We start from the raw sequence: 18,438 nt of genomic DNA on the forward strand, positions 1-18,438 counted from the left end.
TCTGGCGTCTAGTTCAGATACAATCACAGTGGGTTGGCCTCGTGATGCCTGGTGAAGCCCCAGTGACGGCAGCAAGCAGGCAGACAGCAAACTTGGGGCTTGGGTGAGGGTTTGGAATGGCAGTTGTTGGTTTGGACACTAAAGACTTTACCATGTAAATGTTACTTTATATGGCTGCTCAGTGGCCAACAAGATGGCTGTCCATAGAAACGGTCTCAATTGTGCCCTTTTCTTTTGATCATTAATGTGAAGGTCTTTCTAAGTTTTTAAAGATGAACAAGACATGATCAGATTTGTATTTTGAAAAGATGGCTTTGGTGACTATATAAATGAATGATGAATTAGGGACAAGAGCAGAAATTGGATTTGCTTTTGTTATAACCCGAGTGAGGGTGAGCCTGAGTGAAACAGAATGGGAATAAAGGGCCAGAGACAGATTTGAAAGATAGTCAGGAGACAGTAAGAGTAGGTCAGTGTGAGTAGTGGAAAATATTTTATTTCTCCTTGTAAAAGGACTATCTCTAGTTTGGGCTCTTAACTTTATATGGCTACTCCTAAGTTTTAAGGAACTATTTCCTAGTATTGTTTTTTAAAGGTTTTTATTATGGATAAATATTGAGCTTTATGAAATTTTCAATACATACCGAAACCATCAGATGGTTTCTTTTATTCAAGCTAATTTAAGTTCTATATTCATCGATTTCCTTATGTTGAATTATTAAATTTCTGAGCTAAATCTTACTTGGTTATTCTATCCTTTTAATGTATTATTGTTTGTAACAAGGGCAAATATTTGATTATCCTCACAGCTGCCACCATAATTTTTCTTAGAGAAATATTAACTTTCTCTAGGAAAACGCTTTGAAAAAGCCCCTTGAGAAAATACCTAGATAACAGCATTGTCAGCTTGTCAGCCACAGGTCAATCAGTAAACATTGTTGAGGGTTTACTGTGGGTCTGACACTGTTCTAAATTTCTGGGGGATTTAGCAGTGAAGAAAATAGACAAAAACCCCTAATTTCGTGGAGCTTACATTCCAATTAGGGAGAAAACAAGTTAAGCAGGAAGAAATAACTGAGATAATCATTAAGTCTGTGAAGAAAATAAAGGAGGCTATTTTGATAACATGGCCATAGAAAAGCTTTCAGAGGAAATACTATTTGAACAGAGACCTGAATGAAAGAAAGGCAGATATAGAGATGGCTAAACTATGTTGTATGAGTAAGTGAGATAAATTTATTTTTGCATCAGTGAAGGAGATGGTAGAAGGAAAAGACCCAGAAAGGGGAAAGGGTGAGGCAGGAAGAGAACTTAGCAAGTTTGTGAAGAATCGTGTGAGGTACTGCAACCAGTGAGAAGTCCTCAACAGAGAGCAACTGAAATGACTGACGAGCAAGTTAAAGTTCACTATGTGGGATCTAGTGTGGTCCTCTCTCGGTCCCCTACATTTCAGCAGAAGCAATGCTACAAGTGAAATCCTCGTTTTATGAGATCATTGAGGGAAATAGGCTGTGACCTATGTTAAGGCAGAGATAAGGGAACAGCCACATAGATAAAGAGTACAGAGTAAAGAATTGGCAAAAAAAGAAGAGCAAAGGGGACTGTGAGAACATAGGGAATCTGAATATTTCAGATTGATTTTGAAGCTCTTTGACTTTGACAATCCATGAAATTGGAGGCATAAGGGCAAACCGAATACATTTTCTTTGAATCTTAAGGAATGAACAGCATTGTCACACATAACTTATGTTTTTCGGGGGGTGTTTATTGTGATTTTCTTTATACTTTACCATAAATGCCTAGTATACGTTCAATTTTGGTATCTGAAACAAGGAGTCTGAAATTTTATTGTGTAGATGTTGCATAGTTTATAAAATTTACATATCATATACTGAATATTATCTATCAAATTCAGAAATTAAAGTTAAATTTAATATTTTGTCTATTTTTAATACATTTCATTTACATAGTTTGATGCTGTGATGTTTGGCACATACAGGCTCTGTATTGTTATGTTTTTCATATTGAACAGAGTTTTATTACTATAGAATTATCATTTCTTATTAAGTTTCAATTTGTGTTTCTATGACATTTTCTTTGCATATCTTTATTGAACCATTAAAAAATTTTATGTCATTTGCTTAATATTTACTCTCTTTTAATGGGAATTTTGACAAATTAACATTTGTCTAATGATTGCAGTAATTATGAGTTTGAGATGTTTTTTACTTTTTATATAAAAATTTTCAAGCACACAGGAAAGTAGAAGGAATACAATAAAAATTTGCATAACTATCATATAGATTCTTAGTAATAATATTTTGCTGTATATGCTTCATCCTTTTGCTGACTTCTTACAAGTTATCTGTAGATATGTAAATATCAGTATAGTTCACCCCTAAATATTTCAGTATGCTTTGCAAGAGTTGTTCTTTATAAATACCATAGGTGTCACTTTTAATAAAGTTTTACATGTGTGTGTATATACACACATATATTTTTACATGAGGCAATACATGGAAGAATATACTTTAAAATAACAACAATGTTCATATTTGATAGCAGAATTTGATCCCATTTTTGCATATATTCCAGCTTATCTCCATGTTTATGTAGCCTTGGAATAACTTTGAAAAATAAAGGAAAACATTAAAACAGAAAATTATTGAGTTAATGGTAGCAAGAAGGAGCAAAAAGAATTTGTTTTCAGACAAATGTAAGAATGACTACTGCTATCCTTTAAATCGTAAAAGGTTAGAGATTGTTGAAATATAAGAATAAAAACATATTATTAAAATATAATTTTAATTGTATCAAATAATCCATTAACAATGAAATCATAAACACAATGCGCAAAACAATAACTTACAGCATCTGCAGTTGTTCCCAGACCATCATAATACATTACTCCTAGCTGGTAAGTTGCTTGATGATCTTTTTCCTTGATTTCTTCAAACTGTTCTAATGCTTCTTCATACCATCCCTATAAGCTCCCAGGAAATAGTCAATTATTTTTATTATCTTGAAGTAATTTCAATTATTCAATTCCCACCTAAATCTAGCTAGCAGCATCAAATAAAACAACAAAAGACAGCAACAGATTTGTAGAATTTGCTAGTAAGTCACTGACAACAATCAATGCACTATAAAATCAATTAAATAGACCTAAATATGGCAACTGAGGAAAGTGATGAGGAGCAGTCTGGGTAACATTCTCATTGTCTTTCACTCTTATTCTTGGTTATTGTCAATTCTCTCTCTAAATGATATGCTATTCCTCTGCTCAATCTAGCCTGGTACATCATCTGCCACTCCTGAAATCTGAGACATTTCAGAGCTGGGGCCAAAGTCTCAGAGAAAATTTGAACATCAGTATATTCACTATTATTAAATATCCACTATTATTATGACTCATGTCCTCCAGTTTTGCAGTTTTCCAGCTTGGGAGAAGACATGGAAAAACAAATGTGTGATTCTCTAATATTATTTTCCTCCCATATTTCCTATGAAAACCTATATATTATGTGTCACTGATTTAAGGCTCTTCAGCAGTCAGACAATCTGATAACAAATATCCTAAGATGTAAGGGACTAATATGGGGTTTATATCTTAATCCAACATGAAAATGCCTCACACTAAAAAATGAATCATTTGTAATGTGGAGAGTTTCTTATTGAATTGGAAGGTCGTTACGAGAAGAGCAGAGAAAAACAATTTTTGGAAAATATAAAAATAACTGAATTTCTTTTCATAAACTATAATTAATCAACAAATTGAAAAAATGAACAAAAACTGCACTAAAATGCTAAAAAACATTTATTTTTAAAGAACACATAACAGGAATAAATGCCTGAATTAAGATTTATTCCCTTTTCTGTTTAATGTTTGGCTTAGCTGTGAGAAGGCTAGAAAAGTTAGAATATACAGAAGAAGTAATTAAGTTCTTCTAATTTTCATGATTTTAAATACCACATACATGCTAGAAGATCTGAAATACACATCTTTAACTCAAACTTCTCCTTTGAGATCTAGACTCTTACAAGTAAGTTTCTACTTTGAAACCTATCTACCTTGATGACAAATAGGCATTTCAAACATAACATGTCCAAACACTGAACTCTTGATCATCACCTCAAAACTCATTCTTCCCCACTTCTCTGTTTATAATCCATTATGCCATTATTGTGTCTCCAAAATAAATCCAGGACCCAGCTCCACTGCTACCACTCTACTCAAGATCACCATTCTCTCCTGCCTGAACTGTTATAACTTTGCCCTGAATTGGTCTTGGTTCCTTCCATGTTTGCCTTCTAATCCATTCATCACAGATTCAAAACACTTCAATGGCTTCTTATTACATTTTAAACAAAGTGCATCTAGAGCTACTCTTGGCCTTGTTTATTACCACGTTGATCTTTTTTAATTCCTAGAGCTCACCAAGCTCTTTCTTATCTCTGGAACGCTTCATTTATTCTCCCCTCTACCTGGAATGTGCTTCCACTTGGCTGTTTGAATTGCCTAGTTCCTCTTTTTCAAATTTTAGTTTCAATAACAGATCTTTCCATTATTTTCTGTTTTGTTTTTTTTCTATTATAGTATGCAGTTAATGGCTTTCGTAGTACTTTTTCCCTATTTGTAATTATATAATTATTTATCATCTTCCCCTACTAGACTGTAAACTTTATGAAATGGGAACCATTCTAATTTCTTCATCACTATATAGTTAGTGCCTAGCACAATAATAGCAAACACTTATAAAGCACTTGTTAGGTGCTAGGCCCTGTTTTATAATTAATACATCTTCACACTAGCTCTGTGAGATACATATTATTATCCCCCTTTAACAGATAAGAAAACTGAAGCACCATGAGGTTAAGTATTTGTGCCCAAGGATAAACAGTTAACAAACAATAGAACCATATTCGAACTATGCCCAAAGCTGAGACATCTTTCTTTTAAACATTATGCTATCTTAATAGTGACAGGTGTATGATGAGTCCTCACCAGATATTTGTTGCCAGAATGAATGAAGGAGCCGTCAAAAGATTACAGAGCGAGTAGGATATAGGTGAATAGTGCCCAAATATTAAATGGATAGTGAGTGATTACGGACAGCTGGTCTCTTTTCACATTCTCCCCTTGGGTTCAATGAAGGATTGAAGCTATATTATTGATGTTGAAGTGACAGTTTGCACAGTTTCTCCTAGATCTACCTTGTAGGATACCTCAGCTTAATGTGGATAAAGAGGGCAATTCCCTCCTTACTCTATAGAGAAACATATAAGGTATCTTTAAATATTAGATAAGAATCAGGGTCTTCAACTGTTATTAACATGAAAATATTTTATAAGCGATATTAAATATTTTTGGCAAAAATACAAAAATTAGATTTTTATATTAGTGTGAGAATGAATTTTATACAAAATGTCTCCTATAAGTGACTTTCATTAGAATGACTTTTATAAAGAAAGTTCAGATGTTTCCTTAAGCTGGTACTTGTGTATGTTTCCCACTTAAAGCTGCAACTGGGTATTACAATGTAAGGAACTCTACAGGAAATTTTTCTATAAGGATCTAAAAACAGCATTATGTGAAATGAAAACAAATAAACAAAAAATGATACCTCTTCAAAATATAGTTGACCTCGTAGGAAATATGCCACAGCATCCCCTCTTCTTATTCTTTCTTTCAAGATCTGCAGTGCCTTATCCACTAAATTAGCGTGGTTGTAATGATCTGATTTTAAAAAGGTAAAGAATTCCATCTTTATCCATACAATATGAATCTTCTCTCTTGAAGTCATATCTACAATTCATCTGGCACCATTTATACTAGTTTCCTTCCTAGTTCTCATTCCTAAAACTGGCTTCCTTAGTTAAAGGAAAAAGCATTACCTAAAAAAAACACAAAAACAAACAACAAAAAAACAAACCAAACAAACAAACAAACAAAAAGGCTTATCACAATACTTAACACTATGCCTTGTATAATCGAGAAATATTTGTTGATCACTTCTCGGCCTTTTGGCTAAGATCAAGTGAAGAAATACTGGTTGACTGGGTTTCACAGTAACAGTGTTTACTACTAGGCAAGAGCTCTTGCAATGCAGTCTATGTGCCATTCTTTAGGCAAAGCTGTCCTCTGGGTAAGGGAAATTCTTAATTTGAGATTTAATTAGAGCTACTCTAACCAAATGAGCTAACCATCCCCAATTTAATATTTTTAAAGACTACAGAAAAAAAATGATAGCTTTAAATGCCAAATTTAAGTAAACTATGGTATTGTTCTTAATAGAAGTGACATCTAGCTTCCCTTTTCCAGAAGGGTGTCCTAAAATTCTGAGTGTGAAGTCAGGATCAGGCTCTATGAAACCTCTCCACTGTTGATTTGCTACCAGATGAGTCAAGCCCCAATTTCACATATTCTCATAGAAAAGCTAGAAAGGACTGTAAAGTTAACCACTTTTTTGACAGCAATAAGATTCATATTTCTTGTCTCTTTTTTCCCTAGTGTACAGAATTAACTTTTAGTGAAAGTATTATCAGAATTCGTACCAGTATTTTCCTTTATCTGTTGGAAGAATTTTTGGTTCTTGGCAGCATACTGGGATAGAGAGGCGTAAAAGGAGTTCTTGGGCAACTTTTCACTGGTCAACTTCATCCAGTTTTCACGATGTGCTTTCTGCAAACAAACATAAAAAATAAGACAGAAATGTCTTCCTTCAGAAAAATGCAAAAAGAGACTCCATTCCACTAGGCACTCATAAAAAGTAACCTCCTTGCCTCGTTGAGGTACAGGGCACCAACCTACCAGCTCTGGGTTGTGAATATTCCTTCTTAGGAAACCAGGGCCTTTATGGCTATGAGAAGCAAAACCATCTTCCACATCTGCATCATGCACAAAGCTAATGAGAGCTATTTGTCTTCTCTAACTATGAGTTTATATGCTACAATGCATTGGTCATGTCACCCACCACAGCTGCTGCCACTAGTAGGATTTGGTGACACTGCCCATAGTATAGTTCTTATACATTGGTACCTTCCTGTTGCCTTGTATCTGAAGCTGATCATACTAATCTATTTCACATTAAAGCATTTGTTTATTTTACCTGGGAATATACTTTATTTTATTCAGTTTTATCTTCCTGTCTGTATTGGATTGCCATGTTATAAGATGGATCACAGGTGAATGGAAAATCAAAGCCTTCATATAAAATGTAGAGGCCACCTCATTTGGGATGAAGGAGTCCAGGTTAGCCTAGGTTGAGGGTAGTGAGACAGTAAACTCAGTTGTTGCTATGCTTTTGTGTTTACTCCTTGGCATTCTACTGTTATAGCTGGCTTTCACCAATCAGGAACAACCTTCCAGTACAGGTTCCTGATTGGTGGTGAGAAGAAGAATTCAACCAACCTTTAGTGTGACTGGAAAGCTGAATTTATACCATACTATTTTGAATAATAAATTGCTTCATTAATGAGAAAGAAGTGCAGAAAAGCGAGATAATTCAGTATATTAGGAGAAAAAGTTATGGAAGTATCTGTGATTTGGGAAGTCATTTAATCTTTTAAAGAGTCAATTTCTTCATCTGTAGTTAGTTTGAACTAGAGGATGTCAAAATGTTCGTCCCTAGATATATAAAATTCTTTGATTATATGATTACAAAAATATTGTGGTTTCATTAGTGAATATAAGTTTCCATAGGGCGAGGTGATATTAGGTAAAGTATTTCGAAGAAAAACTATCCAAATAGGATGATGTTGGTAGCACTATCAGTTTACCCAGAAACTGGTTATAGAAGTTTTTATTTTACTGAAGTCACTCAATGGGCTACAGAATCCAAAAAGGCTAAGAAAAAACTTGGCATGTTCAAGAACATCATCAAAAATGAAACAAATTAGAAAACAATACCTTACCTCCTTTGAGCCCATGCTTTCCTCTGTGGTTACAACACTGCACATGGTTTTTGTTGCTATAGCTTATAGAAAGTTGCAGAGGGTCTAGAAAATAGAAACAAAGATTTCTTGAACTCTTACTAAATGCCAGGTATTTTTCTTTGTCCTAAGCTCTTTAGGGGCACTAACTCACACAAAACTTTAGGAAAAGAGAGGCTGTTATGAAATTTAACAAATGTGGAAACTGAGGCACAGTAAAGAAGTTAGGTAACTTGCCTCAGGCTATAGGCTAGGAGGTAGGACAGCTGGGATGCCCTTAGCACCTGTGAACTTCATCATTATTCTATACTGTTCTCCAAAAAGCAAAACTAATATGAGCTTTTAAAATGGCAGGCCTCCTGCAAGAGGGTAAACCAAAATTTAGTATTTTTAATTTCAAAAAATGAGAGCTAAGAGATTTTGAAAAGTAAGAGTATGTGTTTATTACTGTCAAACTTTGAGATTATATATAACACCATTTGAATCTTGACAATTGTTTGCATAAAGTACAGTAAATTTAGAAAATCCTCTAATATAAACTGTAGACATTGCTGATATAAAATCTGAAAGAAATCTACGATTTTAAAGGGAAGAGCAGGTGGAGTGGACGGTGTTGGTGCCCTTCTTAAATCCTCTTCACTAGTTAGTTATTGCCCCATCTCTAGCTGCTGGAAATGTTAAAGGCAAAGGGTGTGCAGTCATCACCAATATTTAATTCTGGAACATTTTCATCACTCTAAAAGAGTGATTTCCCAATCTTCTCCCTCTCTTAGACCCCTGGCAATCACTAATATACTATACTTTCTGTCTCTATAAATTTGCCTATTCTGGATATGCCATATAAATGGAATCATACAATACGTGGTCTTTTGTGTCTGGCCTCTTTCACTTAGCATAATGTTTACAAGTTTCATACATGTTGTAGTATGTATCAGTACTTAATTTCTTTTTATGGCCAAGTAATATATGAACATATCACTTAAAAGATATGGACTGTTTCCAGCTTTTGGAATAGTGCTGGTAGTTTTCAAGTACTAGTTTTTGTGTTGACATGTATTTTCAGTTTTCTTCAGTGTGTACCTGGGAGTGGAATTGCTGGGTCATATGGTAATTCTATGTTTCAGATTTTGAGATGTTATCAAACTGATTTTCAAAGTGGCTGCAGCATTTTACATCCCTTTAAGCAATGTACAAGGAAGGGTTCCACATCATCATAAACACCTGTTATTGTAGTTCATCTTTTTGAGAACAGCCAGCCTAGTGAATGCGAAGTGGTATCTTGTGGTTTTGATTTGCATTTCCTTAATCAAGAATGATATTGAGCATCTTTTCATGTGTTTATTAGCCATTTGTTTATTTTCTTTGGAGAAATGTCTATTTAAATTCTTTGCCCATTTTGTAAGTGGGTTGTTTGCCTTTTTATTGTTGAGTTATAAGAGGTCTTTATATACTCTAGATGGTAGACTCCTATTAGGTAAATAATTTGCAAATATTTTCTCCCATTCTATGGAGTCTTTTCACTTTCTTTATAGTTTCTTTTGACACTTCATTTTTTAAATTTTGAGGAAGTCCATTTAAAAAATATTCTCAAATGTTTTATTGTAATTTTTTTCTTTTTTAAAAATCACTTTATTACAGTGACTGACATAAAAAAACTCTAAATACATATTTAATGTATACAACTTGATTAAGTTTTGAAGATAAATGTACAGCCATGAAACCATCACAATCAATGCTAAATATATTCATCACCTCCAAAAGTTTCCTCCCACTTTTTTATTATTTATTTATAACACTAAACATAAGATCTACCTTCTTAGCAAATTTTTATGTATACAATAGAATATTGTTAATTATTGGCACTATGCTGTATAGTAGATCCCTAGGACTTAGTCACCTTATATAATTGAAACTCTATATCCCCTCCTATTGGCCCCTCCCCACAACCACTGGTAAGCACCATTCTGCTCTCTGCTTCTATAAGTTTGACTATTTTAGATCCCTCATATAAATGAGATCATGTTATATTTGTTCCTCTGTGTCTAGCTTATTTCACTTGTCCTCCAGGTCCATTCAGGTTATCACAAATGGCAGGATTTCCCTTTCTAAGGCTAAAAATATTCCATTTGTGTAATTGCCACACTTTCTTTGTTCGTCCGTTGATGGGCATTTAGGTTGCTTCCATGTCCTTCATGAAGTTGAGAGTAAAGGCCTAATGCTGGAAGCATACAGAGCCTTCTGGTAAAGGCACTCTCTTGCCTGGAGATAGGTGCTAATTGGATGTGCAAAATCATATACTCTTGTTGGCTCCATTGTAAATGTAGTGTAGAACTATTTCTCTTCATCTTTTACAGTTAATTCATCCTCACCTACTTTGAAATCATTTTCCTCAGCAACTTGATAACTTTGAAAGCATTCAATTTAGTTTTCTTAAGAATTACAGCTCTCGCTTCTCACTCAGTGGTTTAATTTTGTTACCTAGAGTCTTTTTTAGAATAAACCTTATATTTTAGAATAATTTGAGATTTGCAGAAAAGTTGCAAAGATAGTACAGAGAATTCCCTCACCCTGTTTCTTCTTTCGTTAATGTTACAGTATTATGGTATATTAGTCATAACTAAGAAAGCAAAATTGGTACATTACCATGAAGTAAGCCCTACATTTGGATTTCACTAATTTCACTAGTTTTCCACTAATATACTTTTTCTGTTCCAGAATCCCGTCCAGGTGATCATACTACATTTAGTCATCATGTCTCCTAGCCCCCTCTGGTCTGTGAGTTTCTCAGATTTTACTTGTTTTTTATAACATTGAGTTTTGAGGAATACTGGTCAGCTATCCCACAGACGTCTCCCAATTTGAGTTTATTTGATGTTTTACTTATGGCTAGACTTGGGTTATGGGCTTTAGGAAAGAATATCAAGAGGCAAAGTGACCTCACCACATCATGCCAGGTGTGCATGCCATTAGCATGACTTATCACTGATATTAACAATTATCTGGCCAAGGCAGTGTTTGAGAGGTTTCTCCACTGTAAAATTACCGTTTTTCCCCCGCTTCCTAGATTCTACTCTTTGGAAGCAAGTCATTATGTGTAACCAGCACTCAAGCGGGCAGGGTGAGGGGATGATTGGTCTCCACTTCCTGGAGCACGGAGTTTCTACAGGATGTGTTTAGAATTTTTTTGTAAGGAAGAATTGTCTTTTCTCTCATGTTTCTTTATTTATTCAATTATTTATATCAATATGGACCACGGATATCTATTTTATTGAATTCTAATCCAACAGTAAATTATGTTGTTCAGGTTGTTCCAACTTTGGCCGTTGGGAGCTCTTTCAGGTTGATTTCTGTATCCCTTTGACATGTACCCATCCTTTTGTTTTTGAGCACTTCCTTACTTTCTAGCACTACAAAATGCTCCAGGCTCATCTTGTATTTTCCCTGCCCCTCCCTTAGTATCAGCAGTTTCTCCAAGGAGCTCTGGTTTCTTTTACTGGAAGAATATATTAGAAACCAAGGTTGAACACTAGCTGTGTTCATTGCTACTGGGGTGTCACTGCTTCTAGGCCCTCTACAGTAGGCAGAACTAAGAAATGTATTATGTATACACACATAATTATTTCAGTATCTATCCATTTGTATCTATATTGAGCTGTGTTCATATTTGTGTCTTCAACAAATCCAGGACCATATGGCTCATTATAGCCTTCTCTACTTGCTTATCTGGGACCTGTCCTTTCTAACAATAGCAACCTAGCTCTTCCCATCTAAAGTTTTAATTTTAAAGACCAATTTTTTGCTCTTTCCCCTAGTGCATTCGGTTTTATGAATTAATTATTGGTAATTTCTACAACATTTCATTGAAAGGAGGAAGACACATGCCTAGGAGGGGAAATGGCAAAATAATGACACCCTCCAAGTTTTCCTAGTTCTTATCAAAACAATGAAGAAGTAGACATTTAAATAAATGTTACCATTGGGCCGATCAGAGCCCTCGAGATTATAGGCTCTTAGGAATTAAATATCATGGAAGAGGATGAGTATCCTTTATCTATTTAAATTTTTTGTGCCACAATGTCCTGGTGCAGCAATTTGTTTAGAATTGCTATACAATTTATCACCTTCCCCAAAAAGTTTGAGTAATCAAAGCTGAAAGAGTTTATTAAAGTGAATAAAAATTTTCTTTGTGGGAAATCCTTTTGTTTTTACACTCATACTGTGATCATGGGTTTCCTGACTGCCAATGCCAACGAAGGCCTAAATTATATTCGATTAATTCAAAGTCATTTTCAATAAACTTTGAAAACCAAGGACCGTTTATTGAAATTTCAAATCTGCCTATCACCTTCTGTTTTTGAAGATTTCTTATCTAGAGTGATATATCATCTTCAGTATATGAGCTACAGAAGTATATTTGCCATATTTCATTTTTAATAATAAAATATTTAGTTACTTTTAAGGCTCAGTGGAATGACTGGCAATAAACAATAAGGACATTATACTCAGAAGTGTTTGATGAATATAACTTGAAAATGTTTTGAAGTTAGGAAGTTCTCAAGAGATTTAAGTAAAACATGTGAAGCCAACTATTGAGAATTTTAGTTTTACTTTATATTACTTTATTTGCTTTAGAGATAGAGTTTTACATGGAATTATTACTAATTATATATAATTTAATTACATTTTATATAATAATGATAAATGGGGATTAGTAGGTATTGCCAAACACTCCTCCTTTCAATGCTGTACACTTAGGGAATGTTTTCCAATCACTTTTTTGGTCAACAAAGGCACACAGAAAACAGATGAAATTAGCCTATGTATTGGTTCCACCAAATACTGGACTAAACACTGTGGGAGATTCAATTCTAGAAACAAGGCTACATTAACATCCATCATTATATGAAAGAGTTGTTTTTCTATGGATTGTAATAATTCTCTCTAAGGACTTTCTCTTGCTTAAAGAAGCCAATCTTAATAGCTTTGAATTTACCAACAAAGACCAAAATTATTTTAAAATGTAGCTATAATCAGAATGTGAGCTCTGTAGTCAAACTACTTGAGTTCCAGCTCCACCCTTTAATAATGATATCACCTTAGACAAGTTACTGAATCTCTCCAAGCCTGAGTTTCCTTTCCTGTAAAAAGAAGATAATAATACCTATTTGTATTAATCTTTGGGCATAGAAAGTGCTCAATATCAGTTTACTATAATAATAAATTGGAATTGACATTAGGGATCATTTAATATAACTTCTCATTTTTAAATCTTTTTATTTCACATCACTGCTGTATGTGTAACATTTACTGCAATCAGACTTTACACACAGTTCTCTCAACACTGGAAGATATTTTACACTTCTTAGAAATATTCTGCCCTTCCTGAACTACCTAGCGAACTCTTATATACCCTTCAAGACTCAGCACATATTTTTCATTCATTTGGTCACTTAATCATCATTCAACATCTTTTTAAGCACTCACTCGAATGACATCTGCCTTCTGGAAACACTTTTACCAGTAACTTAAACAAAAGTGGAACTAGCACTGCTTAGAAGAGTACGTGCTGATTATGCATCTTAGACTATCTTCCTCTTTTAAAAAATTGATCCCACTGGCTACATGTTTACTAAAAACTCCAGTTACTTGTCAATAAGATATTGTCCTACAAATGTATTGATTCTGTGTATTTTTGTGCTCCACTAGCTTTGTTCAGTTTTAAGAAAGCTTTTAGGCCCATTACTAAGGGTAAACTGGATACCTAGATAAGACAGTGGGCAAGTGCATAGTGATTAAAGGGAGGAAAGATTTAACAATTCACTAAATTCTCTTTCCTTGTGAAACTTACATATGTAACAGGAAGTTAACAATAATTACCAGACTTAATGCATGCTGAACAGAATCCTCTTTTAAAGGAAAAGGATGTAGGCACATTCATCACACAAATATCCCATTATATGTTAATTGCAGTACATATGTTTAGAACTAAGAACTTCTCTGATAATACCTTGTATTAGTTAAGAATTCCTGAAAATAAACATCTGTGCAAACCTGAAGCTTAATTATATGTTTTAAAAAATAGTGCTTACCTAATTGATAAACATGAGAAAAGGAAAACTGGCAATATGGACATGTGTTCTCCTTATCTGACAATATCTTTGCAGTATGTTCTTTAAATATCATAAAAAGGAACTGTAAATAGCTTAAATATAAAAAATACAGAACGAAAGCATGATTCTATATGTGTTTGAATATATATCCACATCTAAGTTCAAGCATGCATATGAATAAAAATGTTTAAAACTACCCCTTGGGTCAGTGTCATCAGTACAGTAATATAAATTTATCATTGCAAAATTATCGTATGGCTCTTATTAAAAAATAAACAATATGCTGTAACCAAAATTATAACCGAAAGGCTACTTACTTTTAGAGAACAATGAGCTTGTCCTATAGAAGCATAATAATAAACATATCTATTTTTCAGTCCTGCTCTCAAAAGTATCAGTAGATAAAAGGGACTCACTGAAGACTTTTTTAGGGAAAGGAAATATATGACTGGAGCTTTAGTTTTTAGCTAGATAAAGCTAAAACAGTGCTTAAGAAAAGATAATCAAGAGATTATACATGCGGTCAAGGGCTACAATTTGAAGACAGGAAGTCTGTTTCTAAAATTTTACAAAAAAGGAATAACTTAAGTTAAACAGTATAAAGAGCTCCAAGAGAGCCATTTCCCCCACCCCTGCTTTCCCCTACCCCTGCTTTCCCCGCTGAGCAGCTCAGAGGTTCAGTAAGCCCTGCCAGTGGGGAGGAGCCCAATGTCATAAAAGCCCTTGGCCTGGGTCTCTTCATTTATCTGTGAACTCTCTCCATGTGTGAGGGCAAACACACGTTTCCCCTTCCTTCCTGTCGTCCCGGTCTCAGCAAGCTCAAGTTTAATCGTTTGGACTTTCTCTATTTCCTCAAAGGACAAGTCCAGGAGTGTATTTTAACCTATCTCCAGGAGGGAACACGATACAGTGGTTGGTTTATTTTACGGGATTTCTCAATATGGGCATGGTTTCATCTTAAACCCAAATGGGTCAGGTTTGATAAATCATTTAATTTTGGGGGTGGGACAGTCCTTGTGATAAAACCTATGCCCTTAGCTCACAGTACTCCCCACCCCCCTCGGCTCTCGTTTTCTTTCTTAACTGTCCTGGTTGTAGGTAACAGAAGCGAGCTGGGGCCATTTTGAACTTGAAGGCATAAGAAACCCTCATTCTTTCCTCCGGAGCTGAGAGCGGGGGACACGGCGCCAGCACCACGCTTAGTCTCTTCCAAAGGTGGTGCTGCAGGGCTCCTTATTGCTCCCTCGTTTCCTGGTTACGTGCGTGTTAGCAGAAACCAAAACATTCGTCCGCGACTCCCACTTCTCCACAGGGACTAAAATGCTGGGCACGCTAGTGTGAGACGTGTCAAACTCTGCGTGCCTTATGGATGCCGCTGAGTCCCAACAGCTCCGAGGCCGCCTTCCCTGGCGCAAGCGCACAGGGCTCCGTGGGGGGTGGGGTGGGGTGCCAGGGCCCCGCCCACAGGCGGGCGGGCCTGGCTCCTCCCGGTTGGCCAATCGGCTGGCGGGCCCGCGCCGCTTCCTCCTCCCTCCACCTAGCCAGCAGCCCCTGGTTCCGGGTTGCACATGCCAGTGTTTGTGTACGTGCGGCAGCCGCTGGGCTGGGAAGGGCCCCGCAGCCAAGGGTTAGGCTGTTGGAGCGCTGCCAGAGCTGGGGCGCAGCAGTGAGGGGCCCGCCAGCCAGCCCGCCTCGGAGATCTTTAAATTCTCCCGCACTTGGGCTGCTTGTGCACTCTTACCTGCCAGTCTGCAGCAAGGGCTACACCGCTCTGCACGCCCAAGGACTCCTGTCCTCTGCTTTAGGTGGGGAAATGCTGTTTCTTGATTTCAACTCAGAGGTAAGACTGGGGCCCTTTTTGTCCTACAGGCTTAAGCTTCCAGATGTCTGCCTTCTTGGGAGCGCTAGCACGGGTGACAGTGGACTGACCACTGGGTGCTGCTGAGTCAAGCTTCTTTAGTTAGAAGGTTTTCAACCCCAGGCGGGCGTGGGACAGGACAAAGGCAAGAGGGATGCTGGAGCTGTTATTTTTCCGCAGGTGGATAGTTTGAAGGATCTGCTGGAGGCCGGGGCCTCCGTCAATGCACCCCCGGATCCCTGCCAGCAGTCGCCTGTCCACTTGGCCGCAGGTGGTGGCTGTGCTTGCTTGCTCCTCTGGCAGTTGCAAATGGGCGCTGACCTCAACCAACAGGTAACTAGGTAACAGATTGTTACTGTGTGTGTGCACCCCTCCCCTCACCCCAAATCCACATAAACATTTCTTAGACGCCAAAATATTCAGTTGTTATAAACATGTCTATAGCAGCGATGTCCAATAGAAATATAATGCAAGACACATAACGTAATTTAAAATTTTGTAATAGCCACATTATGTAAAATGAAACATGAAATTAATTTTATAATTTAGCCCAATTTATCCAAAGTATTATTTCAATATGTAATCAATATAAAACATTACTGATAGATATTTTACATTTTCTTTTCATATGTTTTCTCAATGCTATGTGTATTTTACATTTATAGCACATTTCAATTCAGACTAGCCACATTACAAGTATTCATTAGAAATATATACGGCTACCGGCTAGTACACTGGAAGCATACAAAGGTACAATTACGACATTATCGAATGAAAAATCTCGGTATAGCAACTGAAATATTTGTGAGGCATGCTCACGACCATTATAATTTCCTACAGAACTTTGTTATGGTAGTCTGCATCTTTCATTGACTAATTAAAGTATGGTGAATTTTAAATTATAAACTTTTTACTTCTTTAGAACTCTATTTTGCTTTTATTTACTTAAATTTTAATATATGTGGCTGCACATATTTATTAATGAAAACTTTGTACTTAACAGCATACCAAATGAAGTTTATAAAAAAAAAATTTGAAGAAAAAATTCAGTCCAGTACAATGTAACTACCTCAGATAGTTTCCTCAAACAATAAGTAGACTTCACCCACCAACTTGGGTGTTTTGAAGAGAGACTAAAATGTGCTGTCTTATCTTTAAGGATGTTTTTGGAGAAGCTCCACTACACAAGGCAGCAAAAGTTGGAAGCCTGGAATGCCTTAGCCTGCTTGTAGCTAGTGATGCCCAAATTGAGTAAGTATAAACTCAGTGGCTTTAAAATGTATTAAATTAATCAGACTGCTGAAGCTTAATTACATGTGCTTTTTAAAATGATGCTTGCTTAATTGATAATTTAGTGTTATTATTTAAATGTTAACTCTAACTGTTTAACATCTGCTAGTATTCAATCTGAATAAATAAAAAACTGATCCTGAGCAATCAGAGGCGTAGTTCTGCTCATCTATTATGGCAGTATTACACCTTAGTTTTGGTTTAGGAAAACATTCTATAGAAGTTCTCAAGGACTTTGGTACTTATTCATTGTACTGAACACAGAATACTCTTTCATTCATTCAAAACTGGAATGCCCACTCTTGCTGGACTCTGCTAGCCACTGAAGATACAATAGTGAGCAAAAATGGAATTTCTCTATGCTTCCTTTACCTCTTCTATTTGCAATCAACATTTGTATGAGCCCAAAGCTCCTTTGTTAGGAAGGTATTTTTTTAAAAAGGCTAAACAACTGTCAATTTTTATAACTCAATTTTTGTTTTAAATTCAGTTTATGTAATAAGAATGGGCAAACAGCTGAAGATCTTGCTTGGTCATATGGATTTCCAGAATGTGCTAAGTTTCTTACAACAATTAAATGTATGCAGACAAAAACACCAAGTGAACAATCCGATAGAGATCACTGTGTTCCAATGCTCAGACTGAAACGAAGTTTTGGAAGTGCAGAAAATACAAATGGGAAAAGGAAGTGTTGGTAAGTAACTCATAGTTTCTTTCTTCTTCCCTCAAGGATCTCTTTATTTAGCCCAGAATTTACTGATTCATTTGAATATTAGCAGTCTTATTTCTAGTATATCTTTTCATCCTCATTTAACATTTTAATACTGGTTACAGTAACTACTACTCAATTCTAGAGACCAAAAATTGTCCTGCATGGTGGAAGCTTGGAGAGATCAACTCTTTGAAAAAGTTTTTAGTATTAAAATCTTGCCTATGTTTTTCAACAATAGATGTCATGTTGGTTATGAAGAGGTTTGAAGAGGCCTTCACTTCGTGCAGATCTACTGTTCAGCTACAAGCTATGGCATGTCGCTCATCAGGTCTAAATTCCTTCTAAGAAGGAGGAAAACTTTCTTCTAAGTGAAGATAACCTTTAAGAATACATGTATTTACATGCCTGTTATATTTTGGTTGTGCATTCTTTGTCTTTTAAGTCATTAAAGGAATGTCTAAAGAATAAATTCTTTTGTGTAGTATTTACAACCTTTAACAAAAGTTATAGGTTAAACCATCAAACTACACCCAGGA

At 35.7% G+C, this 18,438-nt stretch overlaps 2 protein-coding genes across 5 annotated transcripts in view; one reads left to right on the forward strand and one right to left on the reverse strand.

The window, feature by feature from the left end:
• The window catches only part of LRP2BP (LRP2 binding protein), a 29,868-nt gene extending 14,399 nt beyond the window's left edge, over positions 1-15,469 (reverse strand). Inside the window, exons 1-6 of one of the 3 annotated variants that reach the window (XM_039882671.1) lie at positions 14,022-15,469; positions 13,028-13,070; positions 7,915-7,998; positions 6,556-6,682; positions 5,625-5,737; positions 2,870-2,983 (exon numbers count right to left, since the gene is read on the reverse strand). In XM_039882671.1, coding sequence (XP_039738605.1) covers positions 2,870-2,983; positions 5,625-5,737; positions 6,556-6,682; positions 7,915-7,959 — 399 coding nt within the window. In that variant the 5' untranslated portion in view covers positions 7,960-7,998; positions 13,028-13,070; positions 14,022-15,469. Of the gene's footprint in view, positions 1-2,869; positions 2,984-5,624; positions 5,738-6,555; positions 6,683-7,914; positions 7,999-13,027; positions 13,071-14,021 lie in introns of those variants that run through there. The other 2 variants (XM_039882670.1, XM_039882672.1) reach the window with 2 other exon arrangements.
• Positions 15,470-15,618: 149 nt separating this feature from the next.
• Positions 15,619-18,371, forward strand: ANKRD37 (ankyrin repeat domain 37). 2 transcript variants are annotated; one of them, XM_039882682.1, is made up of 5 exons: positions 15,628-15,882; positions 16,081-16,233; positions 17,060-17,151; positions 17,681-17,884; positions 18,141-18,371. In XM_039882682.1, coding segments are annotated over exons 1-5 (477 nt in total). In that variant the 5' UTR covers positions 15,628-15,855; the 3' UTR covers positions 18,142-18,371. The 2 variants fall into 2 exon arrangements, with proteins under 2 accessions (XP_039738615.1, XP_039738616.1); XM_039882681.1 differs by having other exon boundaries at positions 15,619-15,882; positions 17,681-18,371.
• Positions 18,372-18,438: the final 67 nt, after the last annotated feature.

The sequence above is a fragment of the Pteropus medius genome, unplaced genomic scaffold (genome assembly GCF_902729225.1).
Source record: "Pteropus medius unplaced genomic scaffold, Ma_sr-lr_union100, whole genome shotgun sequence".
Classification (NCBI taxonomy): Eukaryota; Metazoa; Chordata; class Mammalia; order Chiroptera; family Pteropodidae; genus Pteropus; species Pteropus medius.

Coding starts and splice junctions, on each gene's coding strand:
- ANKRD37 (XM_039882681.1), top strand. CDS start 15,856: ATGCTGTTTCTTGATTTCAACTCAGAG. Junction 16,234..17,059: donor GCGCTGACCTCAACCAACAG/GTAACTAGGTAA, acceptor CTTATCTTTAAG/GATGTTTTTGGAGAAGCTCC. Junction 17,152..17,680: donor GCTAGTGATGCCCAAATTGA/GTAAGTATAAAC, acceptor TTTTAAATTCAG/TTTATGTAATAAGAATGGGC.